Here is a 17,693-nt window from a genome sequence, read left to right as displayed (position 1 = left end):
TAAAAATGTCAGACCAAAATACCCAAGGAGTACGGCGTAGTAAGTCCCAGACCGATAGTGAACAAAACCGGTTTTCCGAAAACAAAACGTCGTGGCTTTTCTTCCTCGTATCTTCCTTTTGTGATTCGTTTATGGATGTGCCTCAATGCCTGGGTGCAAACAACATACGAATGTGCTTGTGTGATTTTTTTCAGCGCAATACGGACCCAGAATGTAATTGCAGAAATTAGACCGGAATTTCGCATTTTTCGGTAGAGGATAGCCTTGGTTTTGCACAAAATTTCTGAAAAATTCTCCCGGAATAGTTTTTTCCTTAAATTCCACCCAAGAATCTCCACTGAATTTGGGACAAAACACGACAAATTTCAGGTCAAACGGATGAGTATTCACCCACGAAAAAAATCAAACAGTTTCACACACAAACGAACCTTCCTTTCAACCCTGGCAGTGATGAATAAAAAATTATTCCCAATCTTGTGGGACGAATCTGGAGCTCAAACCTCGGCCAATACTCAATAGACACAGTGACGAATGTCTGGTAAAAATTTCAGACCAAAATACCCAAGGAGTATGGCGTAGTAAGTCCAAGACCGAGAGTGAACAATACAGGTTTTCCGAAAACAAAATGTCCTGGCTTTTCTCCCCGTATCTTCCTTTTGTGATTCGTTTATGGACGTGCCTCCTTGCCTGGGTGCAAACAACATACGAAAGTGCTTGTGTAAATTTTTTTCAGCGCAATACGGACCCAGAATGAAATTGCAGAAATTTGGCCCGAATTTCACAAGTTTCGGTAGAGGATAGCTTTGGTTTTGCACAAAATTTCTGAAAAATTCTCCCGGAATAGTTTTTTCCTGAAATTCCACCCAAGAATATCCACTGAATTTGGGAAAAAACGCGACAAATTTCAGGTCAAACGGATGAGTATTCACCCACGAAAAAAATCAAACAGTTTCACACTCAAACGAACCTTCCTTTCAACCCTAGCAGTGACGAATAAAAAATTTATTGCCAATCTTGTGGGACGAATCTAGGGCTCAAACCTCAGCCAATACTCAATAGACACAGTGACGAATGTCTGGTAAAAATTTCAGACCAAACTACCCAAGGAGTAAGGCGTAGTAAGTCCCAGACCGAGAGTGAACAAAACCGGTTTTCCGAAAACAAAACGTCCTGGCTTTTCTTCCCCGTATCTTTATTTTGTGATTCGTTTATGGACTTGCCTCCTTGCCTGGGTGCAAAAAACATACGAATGTGCATGTTTGAATTTTTTTCAGCGCAATACGGACCCAGAATGAAATTGCAGAAATTAGGCCGGAATTTCACAAGTTTCGGTAGAGGATAGCCTTGGTTTTGCACAAAATTTCTGAAAAATTCTCCAGGAATCATTTTTTCCTTAAATTCCACCGAAGAATCTCCACTGAATTTGTTACAAAACGCGACAAATTTCGGGTCAAACGGAGGAGTATTCACCCACGAAAAAAAAATCAAACAGTTTCACACACAAACGAACCTTCCTTTCAACCCTGGCAGTGACAAATAAAAAAATTATTGCCAATCTGAGGCTCAATCCTCAGCCAAAACTCAATAGACACAGTGACGAATGTCTGGAAAAAATTTCAGACCAAAATACCCAAGGAGTAGGGCGTAGTAAGTCCCAGACCGAGAGTGAACAAAACCGGTTTTTCGAAAACAAAACGTCCTGGCTTTTCTTCGCCGTATCTTCCTTTTGTGATTCGTTTATGGACTTGCCTCCTTGCCTGGGTGCAAACAACATACGAATGTGCTTGTGTAAATTTTTTTCAGCACAATACGGACCCAGAATGAAATTGCAGAAATTTGGCCCGAATTTCACAAGTTTCGGAAAACGATAGCCTTGGTTTTGCACAAAATTTCTGAAAAATTCTCCCGGAATAGTTTTTTCCTGAAATTCCACCCAAGAATCTAAACTGAATTTGGGACAAAACGCGACAAGTTTCAGGTCAAACGGATGAGTTTTCACCCACGAAAAAAATCAAACAATTTCACGCACAAACGAACCTTCCTTTCAGCCGTGGCAGTGACGAATAAAAAATTTATTGCCAATCTTGTGGGACGAATCTAGGACTCAAACCTCAGCCAAAACTCAATAGACATAGTGACGAATGTCTGGTAAAAATTTCAGACCAAAATACCCAAGGAGTAAGGCGTAATAAGTCCCAGACCGAGAGTGAACAAAACCGGTTTTCCGGAAACAGCACGTCCTGGATTTTCTTCCCCGTGTCTTCCTTTTGTAACTCGTTTATGGACGTGCCTCCTTGCCTGGGTGCAAACAACATACGAAAGTGCTTGTGTGAATTTTTTTCAACGCAATACGGACCCATAATGAAATTGTAGAAATTTGGCCGGAATTTCACAAGTTTCGGTAGAGGGTAGCCTTGGTTTTGCACAAAATTTCTGAAAAATTCTCCCGGAATAGTTTTTTCCTGAAATTCCACCCAAGAATCTCCACTAAATTTGGGACAAAACGCGACAAATTTCAGGTCAAATGGATGAGTATTCACCCATGAAAAAAATCAAACAGTTTCACACACAAAGGAACCTTCCTTTTAGCGTTGGCAATGACGATTAAAAAATTTATTGCCATTCTTGTGGGACGAATCTGGGGCTCAAACCTCATCCAAAACTCAATAGACACAGTGACAAATGTCTGGTAAAAATTTCAGACCAAAATACCAGAGAAGTAAGGCGTAGTAAGTCCAAGACCGAGAGTGATCAAAACCGGTTTTCCGAAAACATAATGTCCTGGCAATTCTTCCCCGTATCTTCCTTTTGTGATTCGTTTATGGACGTGTCTCCTTGCCTGGGTGCAAACAACATACGAAAGTGCTTGTGTGAATTTTTTTCAGTGCAATACGGACCCAGAATGAAATTGCAGAAATTAGGCCCGAATTTCACAAGTTTCGGTAGAGGATAGCCTTGGTTTTGCACAAAATTTCTGAAAAATTCTCCTGGAATTTTTTTTTCCTTAAATTCCACCCAAGAATCTCCACTGAATTTGGGACAAAAAGTGATAAATTTCAGGTCAAACCGATGAGTATTCACCCACGATAAAAATCAAACACTTTCACACACAAACGAACCTTCCTTTCAGCCCTGGCAGTGACAAATAAAAAATTTGTTGCCAATCTTGTGGGACGAGTCTGGGGCTCAAACCTCAGCCAAAACTCAATAGACACAGTGAAGAATATCTGGTAAAAATTTCAGACCAAGATACCCAAGGAGTAAAGCGTAGTAAGTCCAAGACCGAGAGTGAACAAAACCGGTTTTCCAAAAACAAAACGTCCTGGCTTTTCTTCCCAGTATCTTCCTTTTGTCATTCGTTTTTGGACGTGCACCCTTGTCTGGGTGCAAACAACATACGAAAGCGCTTGTGTGAATTTTATACAGCGCAATACGCACCCAGAATGAAATTGCAGAAATTAGTCCCGAATTTCACAAGTTTCGGTAGAGCCTTGGTTTTGCACAAAATTTCTGAAAAATTCTCCCGGAATAGTTTTTTCCTGAAATTTCACCGAAGAATCTCCACTGAATTTGGGACAAAACGCGACAAATTTCAGGTCAAACGGATGAGTATTCACCCACGAAAAAAATCAAACAGTTTCACACACAAACGAACCTTCCTTTTATCGCTGGCAGTGACGAATAAAAAATTTATTGCCAATCTTGTGGGAAGAATCTTGGACTGAAACCTCAGCCAAAACTCAATAGACACAGTGACGAATGTCTGGAAAAAATTTCAGACCAAAATACCCAAGGAGTAGGGCGTAGTAAGTCCCAGACCGAGAGTGAACAAAACCGGTTTTTCGAAAACAAAACGTCCTGGCTTTTCTTCGCCGTATCTTCCTTTTGTGATTCGTTTATGGACTTGCCTCCTTGCCTGGGTGCAAACAACATACGAATGTGCTTGTGTAAATTTTTTTCAGCACAATACGGACCCAGAATGAAATTGCAGAAATTTGGCCCGAATTTCACAAGTTTCGGAAAACGATAGCCTTGGTTTTGCACAAAATTTCTGAAAAATTCTCCCGGAATAGTTTTTTCCTGAAATTCCACCCAAGAATCTAAACTGAATTTGGGACAAAACGCGACAAGTTTCAGGTCAAACGGATGAGTATTCACCCACGAAAAAAATCAAACAATTTCACGCACAAACGAACCTTCCTTTCAGCCGTGGCAGTGACGAATAAAAAATTTATTGCCAATCTTGTGGGACGAATCTGGGGCTCAAACCTCATCCAAAACTCAATAGACACAGTGACGAATGTCTGGTAAAAATTTCAGACCAAAATACTCAAGGAGTAAGGCGTAGTAAGTCCCAGACCGAGAGTGAACAAAACCTGTTTTCCGAAAACAAAGCATCCTGGCTTTTCTTCCCCGTATCTTCCTTTTGAGATTCGTTTATGGACGTTCCTCCTTGCCTGGGTGCAAACAACATACGAAAGTGCTTGTGTGAATTTTTTTCAGCGCAATACGGACCCAGAATGAAATTGCATAAATTAGGCCTGAATTTCACAAGTTTCGGTAGAGGATAGCCTTGGTTTTGCACAAAATTTCTGAAAAATTCTCCTGGAAGAGTTTTTTCCTGAAATTCCACCCAAGAATCTCCACTGAATTTGGGACAAAACGCGACAAATTTCAGGTCAAACGGATGAGTATTCACCCACGAAAAAAATCAAACAATTTCACGCACAAACGAACCTTCCTTTCAGCCCTGGCAGTGACGAATAAAAAATTTATTGCCAATCTTGTGGGACGAATCTGGGGCTCAAACCTCATCCAAAACTCAATAGACACAGTGACGAATGTCTGGTAAAATTTTCATACCAAAATACCCAAGGAGTAAGGCGTAGTAAGTCCCAGACCGAGAGTGAACAAACCGGTTTTCCGAAAACAAAACGTCCTGGCTTTTCTTTCCCGTATCTTTCTTTTGTGATTCGTTTATGGACGTGCCTCCTTGCCTTGGTGCAAACAACATACGAAAGTGCTTGTGTGAATTTTTTTCAGCGCAATACGGACCCAGAATGAAATTGCAGAAATTAGGCCGGAATTTCACAAGTTTCTGTAGATGATATAGCCTTGGTTTTGCACAAAATTTCTGAAAAATTCCCCCGGAATAGTTTTTTCCTGAAATTCCACACAAGAATCTCCACTGAATTTGGGACAAAACGCGAAAAATTTCAGGTCAAACAGATAAGTATTCACCCACGAAAAAAATCAAACAGTTTCACACACAAACGAACATTCCTTTCAGCTCTGACAGTGACGAATAAAAAATTTATTGCTAATACAATTACAATGACACTGGACTCAAGCTTCAAAGCTTAATGTAATGTTTATTTTGCATCAGGGTATTGACAGCATGGCGCTAGCTTCCACAGATTTTGGAGTTGCAATCGCTTAATGACTTGGGTTTTTCTGAAACATATGTGAGATGTTTGCAGGTATGGTATTAAATTCTACTTGAAAGTGTATGTCAAATGTTGAGTACTATAAAGAAAACCTTTGATTTGTTATGCTTTGTATTTTCTCAACCAATATATTACATGCTACAATGCTTGACAAATTTCGGAGGTTGTCAATAGCATGAAAGACCTAATACATATATGTGCACAACACAGAATTGGGATAATATGTAATTTACGTGTTGTTTTTATGATGACGTTACCCTATCATGTTCTATTTTCAATTAATCTAGTGGTACGAAGCTGTTTTAATTTGGGCTTTTGGAATTATATTCTTACATTGGCCATTGGTCTTGCCTGCAAAGTGTTTCAAACAATTATCCTCTACTAACAACAGCCTCAAAGCTCAACATGCAATAGATGCTGGAAATGGAGCACATGCCAAATGTTCATGGTCTCCCAACTTATACAATCACACTCAATAAGCTGATGGACTCTAAAAATCTTATCTAACGCACTTTCTGCCCACTTCATGCCCACCCCAACCACATATTCCTACTAAACCCTAAACCAACAATTACCAAACTTGTTTGTTCAACGATTAGACCATACAATTTATATGCTCTAACTTCATCACTGTGAAAAAAATTTATCAATTTTATATCAATGTGTCTAGTAATAACAACAATACCAACAGTTCAACATTCAAGGAAGAAAAGCTTCAAACTTCCTTCAACACGAAACTCAAACTAAAATTGAATCAAAATAGGCTCTACAACAACATCAAAATCACACAACAACAATATTTCACTTCATAATCCATTGAATCAAAAATATATTACCTTTATCACCTAACCACCGTGAAAAGAGATGGAGGGCGTCCACCGAGCAAACACCGGTCGACGACGGCGACGAAGAAAAAGACCACGGAACCACGGCACATGAAACCAATACAACAACAAATTGCAAGAGGAAACAGTGCACTGGAGAACCACGAGACCTTTGCGAATAAGAAATTCAAAGAGGGAACGGTGCACTGGTGAACCACGGGACCAAAAGAAGAAGAAATTGAAAGAGGGAGAGTTCAGCCACCAAAAGAAGAAGAAATTGAAAGAGGGAGAGTTTTGTAACCCTAATGGAAATTTGAACCAAAGATTAAACCTTTTCAAAAAAAAAATTGTGGGCCCCGCAACAACAATTTAATATTTGTTTATTTGCCACCTGGACAGTTGTACACTAGAGCAATGAGATAAGCGGTTGTTCAACCAACATTTTCCTTTTCTTATTGACTGAAGAATTATAAAGATGGTTTTCAAATTGGATTCTTTTATGTAATTCGATTATAAAATGACAATTGCTTACTGCACCAGATAACTTCACCCAAAGGGGAAAACACGAAAATGCCCTCAAAAGAATGGGTACATATTAAAATACATTCCGACCCCCTTTTTCGGAATATGTTTCTAGATCATTTTTTCTAGAACATATTTTTTTATTAGGAATTCCTTTTGATTTTTGTTTCTGCATTTTTATTTCCCGAACACAATAATCTCTTCTAAATTTATTTTTTCGGAATGCATTATTTTCAATTTCGAATTTTTTTATCTGGAATGAAATTTTGATTTTGGTTTCTGATTTTTATTTCAGAAACACAATAATCTCTTTCGGATCTACTTTTCTAGAATATATTATTTTCTATTCTGAATTTTCATTTCTGGAATAAAAGTAATTTTTGAAATTTAAAAATTTATACTGGTGCAGGTTAAAAAATGTTGGGTGTAGGAAATATTTGCCTTATAAAATTATAGAACATAGACTTATAATATACCTGTATAGACAAAGACAACCTATTAAAAAATATTGATATATTAAAAAATATCTTTCAATTATCAATATGTAGAATATATGTTAAATATCTTCCAGTTGATCAATATATAGAATAATATCTTAAATATTTTTATTACATAATTCGGGACATAAATATGTCTATAACTATTATTAAGTATTATATTTTATTTAATTTTCATAACATATATAGATATAGGTATAGATAATTAATCAAATTAAAAACAGTTAATGCAAAGTCAAGCACAAATTTCATAAATTTAGAACGGTATAATAATAATAGAAAAAATAGTCTAAAACAATAGCGTACTAATTTCTTCGCATTCCAAATAACATGATTTCCATCTAGCAACAATTAAGTGACAAATAAAATAAATTTTTAAAACAAAAACTATTTTATCAATTTTTCACTCAAATGTGATCCACATCTAACTTAATTATTAAGTTACAATAAATAAAATTAAATTTTAAAACTAAAAAAAGTTAACAGTACACAATTGCCTGACATAAGTAACAAAAAAAAAATTGACTTTCTTTTAAGCAATTCCAAATTTAATGCGTGTAAAAAAAGGGGTTGGGAGAACTTTACCCTAATCCTAAATGACATGACTCAACACAGATAAGTTGTGATGTAATTGACTAATAAATGCTAAGCATATCAAACAAATAAAGAGCTAAATCTAAAAAATTTATAATTTAAAAAAAAAATGAATCAATACCAAAGCCACTTCATTATTATTCATTGCAATTTCTCTAAGGCTACCCTTTACACAAGCATGATGATTACACTTGAGTTTTTGCGAATGTCATTTTATTTTTTTCTTTAAAAAAGATGTAGCACGCCGAAAAATTCTGTCAACTTCATCCAGCTTAGGTAAGTGTAGGTCTTTTTCCATGTATTTTGAGTTGAGAGACATTTGTCGTAGATGCTCCTCGAAATCATTTGTTTCTCCTATCACTTTGCTCTGGAAAGTTATCAAACTCGTCCAAATAAAGAGGTTTTTCCTCTCTGGAAAATTTCTCTACATACGAATCTGTCTCAAATATATCAGATAACTTGTCAGAATCGGAATCAAATTCAGATAACTCATCACACGATTCATCCAAGGATATATAAATACGACTAGGTGGAGCATCGGGGACTAAATTGATAGGCAGAATGTCTCTAAAAGATGACCAACCATCAACGATGGGCTTCACAACATGCACAAGAATGTCATTTGTAGTACCTGGGGTGAAATTGATCAGTACATAGTTTTCTCCCTTGAAAAGATAAGCTTGATTCTCCTTATGAGAAGCGAAACACGCATGAATTCTATCTTCAAATATGGTACCTTTCAAAACAGGAAATCCATCAGTGATGTTACGAATGGTGCCAATAAGTTGCTTGGAACCATAGTCTATGCATGCATACTTATTGTCCTTGAATAAGTAAACTTCTTTTCTTCTGGATGACCTAAATGCAGAGTCTATGCAATTATCAAACAACGTGTTTTCCAAGACAGGAAACATACGATCAATTGTGGAAATTGATAGTATCTTATCATTAGCATAGTCTATGTAAGCACATATTTTGTTACAGAAGATATATGCTTTGTTGCCTTCAGTGTCGAAGGAACATCTTACTCCATATGCTCCAAATTCCGTACCCTTAAGTGATGGAAAGTCATCACGGATCCAACGCAAATCTGTCAAAATCTTATCATCTATCTGTGTCGGTTGTCCAGGAGTGTAATACAACCGCATATACTTGTTTCGAAAGAAGAAATAAACTTCATTTGTTCTTGATGAACGAAATGCAGATTCTATATAACCTGGCATCTTTTGAACTCCAGGAAATAGCAAGCGTAAAACAGCAACTTGATCAGCCAAAGTCTTTCCTAATAAAGTACTTGCATTCAGTTCCGTATCTGGATTCATTCCCGTACCTGGATTCATAATATGAAGTGAATATAGAAATAATATAGCATATGATTAGATTCCTATTCATATGAGAGGCACCTAGTTATATTGTTATGAAGTGGGAAGGTCTTACTCTTGTTTCAAGGTAAAGCAATTGATAAATATGATGTAACAAGTTAAACCAAACAAAAAAAATATGTACACCAAAATCATCCTTAAAAAATGAATTAAAAAAAGACCCTTTCAGCATAACAAACACGAGTTTCCTCACTAGAAGATCAAATCAAGACTATATCAAATCAAAAACCCTAAAAGTTTATAAGGTATAGGGAAAATACAAAACTAGGAAGAGAAAATTAAGTGAAAATAAGATTATGGGTGACAAAGGAAAGTCGAACCCTAGGATTAGTGACAAAGAGAAACGAAATCTTAGAAAGGATTTATTATAGCTAATATTTGTCTTTTTTGGTCCTCATTAAAAAAGTGACCACCCATTTGAAACATATCTTGGGAAAATTTCACTCCACATTTGTTGTCATCGATGTGACCTACCTCACTCTCCAACCATATCTCAATTATACCATGCATAGTGGAAGCTAATGTCATGCGATTTGATTTTGATTTTTCTAGTGGTATGGTGCCTTAGACCAAGATTTAAAAAATAAAATTTGTTGGGATTTGATTCTAATAAATAAATTTTGATTGTTGTAGTGATATTGTGCCTTTTGACCGAAATTTAAAAAATAAATTTTGTTTAAATCTATTTTACAACAATTTCAATAAAAAATTATTTCGAGAGAATTTTTAAGAATTTTTTTGCAAACCAATGCTATCGTCTACCAAAATTTTCTAAATTTCGTTCTGTCTGGGACTTAATAGGCCTTATTCCCCTAGTATTTTGGTCTAAATTTTTTACCAGACATTCTTCATTGTGTGTATTGAGTTTTTCACTGAGATTTGAGCCCCAAATTCGTCCCACGAGATTTGCAATAAATTTTTTATTCATCACTGCCAGGGTTGAAAGGAAGGTTCGCTTGTGTGTGAAACTGTTTGATTTTTTTTTTCTATGTGAATACTAATTTGTTTGACTTAAAATTTTCCGCTTTTTGTCCCAAATTCAGTCGAGATTCACAAAAGGTTATGTTCGTTGATTTTAGGTTTGCACATTTTAATTGGTTACTCATGTTTATGATTTTTTATTTAGCAATTTAAGGTGAGAACCCTAAGAAGACTCCCACTGGACACGAACTTAACCAAGTGGTTAAGTAAGTGTGAAGGTTCACTTCAGAAGGGCAAAGAGAAAAGCACAAGAATAAGGGGATTATGATGCAAGGGACGATAATTAAGAACAATGGAAATAAAGGATGAATGAAGATAACCAAAAGAAAAGGAAACAAACAAGAACATAAACAAGTAACATAAATGGCGCAAGGAATGATGGAAAAAGAGATAAGATGAAGGAAGCTTATGGTGAAAAAAGGTGAAGATGATCACGCCACTTGGAGGGTGGGAAACTCCAAGGTAAGTGAAGGAAGAGTCGTCACTTAAAATGCTCACATACTCAAGATAAAACCCAAAACATTTAAGAGACAAAGCTCACTAATCACTAAAGTAGAGTTTCTTTACTATATTCAAAATCTAGGTGAAAATACATGAGGCAAGACACCCTATTTATAGGAAGGGGTTCCTTGGTGGGCACGATGGGTGAAGGGTAGAAATGGCAATGGAGAAAGGCTGCCTAGGGTGTTGACCATGATCAAAACCGCACCTTTAGGCATAACTTCTAGAAGGTAGGTTAAAAACCCTAATTCTAGGTGTCTTGTCTTTCGATGTAGTCTTTATTATGCCTTATTTCTTAAGTGTTTTGATATGAAATTTTTACCAAATATTTTTTATTACGTGTATTGAGTTGCGGCTAAGATTTGAGTCTCAAATTTATTTCAAAAAGTTTGAAATAATTTTTTTATTCATAATTGTCAACACTTAAATAAAGGTTTGTTTTTGTGTGAATTGTATGCATAAAAAACATAAGGGTAAGAAAAAAAAGATAATATATCTATCAATTATTGCAAACCTAAACTTTTTTTTTTTTGTGCATTTGACTCTTACCCATATACAAGTAAACAAATGAAGTGTTTAACAATTTTATAGTTAATATCATTTAGTAATTATTAATAATTATGAAAGCAATGAGTAACCAGGGTAATTAATTTTCTTAATGTTTTATTATACGATTTTTTGGTACTGAAAATGATTTTTTACATGTAATATATATAAGTATTTATAGTGTTAAATGGAGAAGTGAAGAAAGAGATGGGATAGAACGTGGCGGAACCATAGCCATGCTTAAGATTGTTCTGGGGGGTAACGCTATTTTTGTAGAGTCGTATAATTAGATAAATAAATAAAGAAATAAAGGCAAAAAGGGGTGACTATTAGAATATAGAATAGAATAGATGAGGATAATATGAATTGTTGAGGTTGTCTTGGGTGAGTTTGTGCTAAAGCAGAACATAACCAACCAGAATGTTGTGCATTCACTCGGGAAACTGAAAAATGTGGGCATATATTCATGTTCTTCATGAGCTCTTCAACTGTTTTATGCCACAACTTAATCTTGTTTAATCAGAAACTGCTTTTGAACTCTTTCGTCTCGAATGGTTCATCCAACTTTGTGATTCAGTTGGGAAGCAAAACGAGGCGGCTTAATGGATTCATTTCAAAAGCGGAAAAGCATAGTGGGCATTCAAGGAAGAGCAGTTGGTGGCAGAAATTCTTTTTCGAAGATGATGGGAATTGGCTTGGTCTGAGGGACGATGATATGGTAGAGGCGGAGGCGGAGGCTGAGGCTGTGGCTGCGGCTGCGGGCGAGGCTGACAGCACACAAGAGTTATCTGAGGGTGAGAAGTTTGAGGCATGGAAGCAGAGAGCTGAAGCAATCGTGGAGTTAAGAGAAGCCCAAGAAGATACGAGGAACCAAGAGTATAGGAAATGGGAAGACTGGCTTTTGGATGGGGAGAGTAACACTTCCTCTTCGGACTGGGAGCAGGGCATGAAGGATTATAGGGATAATGTGCGAGCTGATTCCGGTGATCTTCCCGCCGACAAGGGGCTGGTAGAGTCAGCTAGGTATTTGATTTTTGGAGGGGAAGATGATGACATGCTTTATGAAGATCGTGTTTTCCAGTATGCCTCGTCAAATTCGGTTAGTGCATTTCCTTATGTTCACGAAATGCTTTTCATTTATGTAATCTCATTTTTCTTCTCAACCAAAACCCTCACTTAGTTAATAGCTTAGCCTTGTACAATAAGGGTGGGGGAAAGCACGGATATAAGCTCAGCAGCTGCAACTGAAGTTGGAATGACATGATTTGAACTTAGACATTGTGTGTTTGATCTTTATATCAACTCATTCTTTTTGGAAGCATTTAAATCATTGATGTCAAATTTTCAATTCTCCTTTTCAGACATTATCCAGCATCCTAATATTGTCATACCAAGTGAATGATGTTGTGGTGCTCGCTTAACTTATTCTCTATTCAGTAACTCAATTCCATGTACCGAAATTGTTATTACAGGCAAAATTTTTGGCAGTGTTGATTATTGTACCTTGGGCAATGGATTTTCTGGTTCATGACTATATTCTTATGCCATTTTTAGACAGGTATGTTTTGATTATCAACACTCTTCAAATCTCATTTTTCTTCTGAATATATGAAATTTTTTCTGTTGGCTGATTATCTTGTTTTGCAAAATGCTTCTAGATTTGTGCACAAACAGATATACCTGTGAGTGTGTAATTCTCTATGCATGCTGATGAGTAGAAGTATGACGTCTTTGGAGGACAAGGCAATGTTTTAGGAATGGGTTGCCCATCATATAGAATTCGAGTGGGCAAGGCCAATATTTTAGTGCTTAGAATGAGACAGAGTAGGGGAGTGGTAAGATCAATCTGCGATGTAATAGGTTGCCCAAGGGCATGCTGAGGAAACTCAGTGTGCAAAGGAATATCATGGGTCACTGGTTCAGCTACCAAGTAGGAACCCATAAATACAGTCGGAGAAAAGAAGAGGCCAAGATAATAGATATAGCTATTCTCATAATCCGGTGCCAAAGAATATAGATCTTCAGAAAACAGTGGTTTGCCAGGATATAATCCCTTCTTTTTAAACATTGTGCTATTGAATGGAATACCATTATTTGTTCTCGAGTAGTCAAACGTATTTGTGTCAAAGGTCAATTCTCCCAATAGCCTCAGCTATAGGGTGGATGCTCAATAATGGTTTTATATCTATAGCATGACCAGTTAGGCCTTCACACTAGAGAGGTCTTTTGGGCTTGAAATCTATGCACAAACCCACTTTCCCTTGTGCTGAAGTTTAATTTAATTATGAAGAAGAGGGTCAAGGATCAAACTCACAACCACTGTGTCAGAGAGGCTTTGCTATCAATTTTAGAGATACAAAACCATTTGTGGGTCCACACTGGGAGGGTTATTAGTCCTTCACATGATATCAAAGTCTCTGGTCAATTGGTAGAAGGTCTGATTCTTCATAGTTAACATTTAGGACAGATATTAGTGGGCCCATGCATTGTCCACATTTCATGCTTAATGACGCTTGTATGGATGGAGAGCATGTCAGATCTATAAAATCATTAATGAGCTTTCATCTCACTGCTAAAAATTTCAGGAGTTGTCTAACAATAATTAAGATAAAAGTGGATAAGAAAAAGTATTATGATATTTTTACTTAATGTGCAGAATTGGTTACCTGGTGGTTTTGATGATTTGATATGTAGCTCATGTTTTGATTTAGAATAAATTACATTGGCACCCTTTAAGGTTTGTTCGAATTACCCTGTACCAACTTTTTTAAATTCCTACACATATCTTCCCTTAGTTTTAAAACGATACATTGTCAACTCTTTTGCATTCACATACATCCCCTTAAGTTCGAAAACTATTACACTTAAGTGTAAAGGTGGAAAAAAAACAGGGCGTGTAAGTGTAATTCGAGAAAATCTCAAGGGGTGTCATTTGAAATTACTCTTTGTTTTATTTTAGACAGAAAACTATAATTTATACCTTTACTCTTTGTAATTGAGTAAAAGGTTTTCAGATTATTCATACCTTTACTTGTGTGTTAGTTTTACATTCTTGAATTAAAAATGTTCATGTAACCATTCAAGCAACCTTTTGATGTCGATAGATATGTGAAGACTGTACCACTTGCAGCACAAATGCTTGATATAAGAAGATATCAAAAACTTGAAATAGTAGAGGAACTAAAAACTGAGAGGGGACGATTTGAGCTTGAGGTCGAGATTGGTAAATCTCCACCTCTTTCTGATGAGGAGGTTTGGTGGGAATTAAGACATAAAGCGTAAGATCAATCCCTCTTTCTTTTGCCTTATTGTCTTGAATGATGCTCTTCCTTTTTCTTCTGTTGATTACTATAGCTGTATTCAGAATATGAGCATTGTAAGAATATTGAATTCAGTAATAAAGTCCACAAAAGCAATCATGCTAGAGTCTGCACTGTAACTGCCTGTTGTTTAACATGTCTCGCGCTAATCTTACAAAATCTTTGCATCATTCTTTACCTGAATTCTGCTTATAAAGAACTTATGAACTGGTGAAGACTTTGAGCAAAACGAGAATCAATGTAGTCCTGAACTTGTTGATTAGTTGTTATGATATTTAGATTTAGTAATAGTAATTATTTTAAGATGACCTTTGATTGTTCTATACTCATTTTCCTTTTTGCCATTCTATTTATTGCACCAACAGATTAGAGTTGAGGGAAGAGCGGAGACTGGAGAATCGCAGAGCATTTGCCAACATATGGTCAGATACAGTTTACGGGATCTCTTTATTTATTCTTTTATACTTCAATAAGAGTAAAGTAAGTTCATCATTTTTCTTTCCGTTAAATGTTTTGATGCATTAATTGTTTTATTAGATTTGTTTTCTGTCATAATGTGAATGTTGTGTGAGTTTGTATGTTCACACAAAAGTCTTATTTATAATCACATATAAAGGTACAATGGAATTAATCATAAATACATAAGAATAAATTAAATACCTAAAATTATCATAACTCCAACCCTAATTGGTAGTTATAGATGCTATATAACACTCCTCTCAAGTTAGATTATGTCATATGAGTCAGCCATGTTTCAAATGTAGTCAACATGAGAGCCTCTATGAAACTTGGTGGACATGTCAGTCAATTGATCATCAGTAGTGTTGACACAATTTGTTCGTGAAGAGGTATATCATTCACAAATTTAGAAAGGCCTCCTTTCAATTGACTCAAGAAGACGTTTTTAGGGGGCATATTGGAGCCATTTGAAAGAATATTGTTTCAATTATATTTTGACATCATGGAAGATATTATGTTGTCTAACAAAAAGAGAGTTTTCGATATAAAATGACATATAATAGAAGAATGATTCTAGAAATTCAAAAAAAAAAGTTTTTGATAAAAATGTTGTTAAAAAGGCTCCAATAGGTATTGAAAAAAAGTTTTTTCAAATGAAAAGTTGACAGCTTGTTGCTATTATAAGAAGCAGTTTAAAGCTAACAAGGCACGGGACAAGTGGTGGAATCATAAAAAGGAGAAATCTCTAACGACACGTGTCAATAACTACAATGAGTGTCTTTAGTTTAAGTGTATTACATTGTTTTGCTGTTGTTTTTTTGTGGAATACATTATTCAGTCTTTTTTGTGAATTTGGGTATGTCATAGCTCCTTGGACCTAATTTTAGTAATATGCAATTTGTGCTACTATTTGGTGCATATGGTTTGGGCATAGCCCTCATATCTTCTGGAAGGCTTCTTTAGCATTTTTAATATTTTTTTTTTCAACTTGGATTGTTGATATTTACTAATATTTTGTAGTGTTGCAATCTAAAATATACATACTAATTATCTTTAATTTTATTTTTGGTTTGCTCCTGTTGTGCAGGTAGCCTTGCTAAAATTTACAGGTTATAAAATTATCAATAATATTTCAGACACCGGGAAGGCTTTTCTAATTATACTGATCACAGATATATTCTTAGGGTAATTTCCTTTGCATCTCGTAATTGCCTTCCATTTAGTGAAACTTGGTTTTTAAAGAATTATTAACTTGCTCATCGTATTACATGCACCATGTATCAATGCATTCAAAATACCGAGGCATAGGCCTAATTTTCGAGTTCATCCCACAATACCTTCAATTCCATTTAAAAAATCAGTCACAGGCATAGATCTCTGCTTAGAAATGGCAATGGTTATGTTCTGGGTAAGTATTGTGTCTGTGGTTGAAATCTTTGCAAAGGATGTACTTAGGCTGCATGTCATTCCTTTGTCTATAATTAGTGATTACTGATAAGCATCATTTTGGAAGGAACGGGTTTTGAAAATGTGTTTTGTTGTATTGTATTTTTTTTTTCTTGAAGGGGTGTGGTTGTTAAGCATGTTGTTGTTGACTGCTTTTGTTGGACAATGGAATGCCTGCAGGTATCATTCTGAATCTGGTTGGCAAACTTTGCTAGAGATAATTGTTGAGCACTACGGGCTTGAAGTTGATCAGTCAGCATTAACTATTTTTGTCTGCCTGGTCCCAGTTGTCATGGATGCATGCGTGAAACTTTGGGTACGTTCTCCTCTTTAGTGACTGCTAAATACTACTGATATCATGTACATTTTCATTTCATGTACTTGTTTTTTTTAGAATTAGAAATATAAGGTTATTCTTTGGCCTTTACCTCAACTTTAATATGAAATTATCCATCATTGTACAGACCTGCAACTGCCGCTTTTATGCAATCTCTAGTAGACTGTAATCCTGTGAACAATAACCTTTATTGATTCTTATTTTTGAACCATAACATTACTAGTAATCTGAAAATTTCTATTTTGAGAACAGCTACTGAAGTTTGCCCTGTTTCAATTTGTAGTTGTTAATATCACCTCTCTTTTTTTGTATACAGCTGTTTAAATTCCTCCCCCGTTTGTCCCCAAGGGTGACAAATATATTTCAGGAAATGAGACGTCACTAGTCTGGGTAAGTTGGTGTTCTTCAGTCATGAATGTGTTCTTAAGTCATGAATATTTAAAAGAAAATGTCTATCATGCTGATTGGCTTTCTTTGATTATATGGTAGACTACAGCAGCTGGAGGAGTTTCAATGCGGCCGGCAAAATCATCACTTAAATACAAGCCTTAAATATCATTGTGATTTTGAAATTCGACTCTTATTTGATTAGATCCTGAGAATTGATTTGTTTGACATGGATCTTTAAAAGTTGATTGGTGTATTCATGAGCACCAAGAATTTAAATCGTACACATTGTAAAAAGGTATGAAAAATAAATTTGAATGTTGGTTTCATAGTTAGGAATGGAAATATGTTATACACCATAAGCTTATGATTTCGATAACATAGGTCGAAATTAGTATATCCCATTTAAGGTTTTTAAAAAAAATCTATTTGATTAAAAAAAATAAGGTT

The 17,693-nt window shown here is 35.7% G+C and overlaps 2 protein-coding genes across 3 annotated transcripts; one reads left to right on the top strand and one right to left on the bottom strand.

Annotated features, from left to right (window-relative positions):
- Positions 1-7,994: 7,994 nt before the first annotated feature.
- Positions 7,995-9,382, bottom strand: LOC150028177 (albumin-2-like). The gene has a single exon (XM_090301768.1). The coding sequence runs from the start codon at positions 9,222-9,224 to the stop codon at positions 8,226-8,228; it is 999 nt and encodes a 332-aa protein (XP_090157894.1). The 5' UTR covers positions 9,225-9,382; the 3' UTR covers positions 7,995-8,225.
- Positions 9,383-11,590: 2,208 nt separating this feature from the next.
- On the top strand, positions 11,591-17,582 carry LOC137817743 (CemA-like proton extrusion protein-like protein). 2 transcript variants are annotated; one of them, XM_090301607.1, is made up of 8 exons: positions 11,591-12,393; positions 12,767-12,852; positions 14,399-14,572; positions 14,980-15,094; positions 16,161-16,258; positions 16,700-16,835; positions 17,173-17,246; positions 17,346-17,582. In XM_090301607.1, exons 1-7 carry the CDS (start codon positions 11,761-11,763, stop codon positions 17,239-17,241), a joined length of 1,311 nt encoding a protein of 436 aa, XP_090157733.1. In that variant the 5' UTR covers positions 11,591-11,760; the 3' UTR covers positions 17,242-17,246; positions 17,346-17,582. The 2 variants fall into 2 exon arrangements, with proteins under 2 accessions (XP_090157733.1, XP_090157732.1); XM_090301606.1 differs by having other exon boundaries at positions 11,623-12,393; positions 17,353-17,582.
- Positions 17,583-17,693: the final 111 nt, after the last annotated feature.

This window comes from Phaseolus vulgaris, chromosome 4 (genome assembly GCF_051622355.1).
Source record: "Phaseolus vulgaris cultivar YP4 chromosome 4, ASM5162235v1, whole genome shotgun sequence".
NCBI classification, from domain to species: Eukaryota; Viridiplantae; Streptophyta; class Magnoliopsida; order Fabales; family Fabaceae; genus Phaseolus; species Phaseolus vulgaris.
This window is presented reverse-complemented; position numbering and strand designations above follow the sequence as displayed.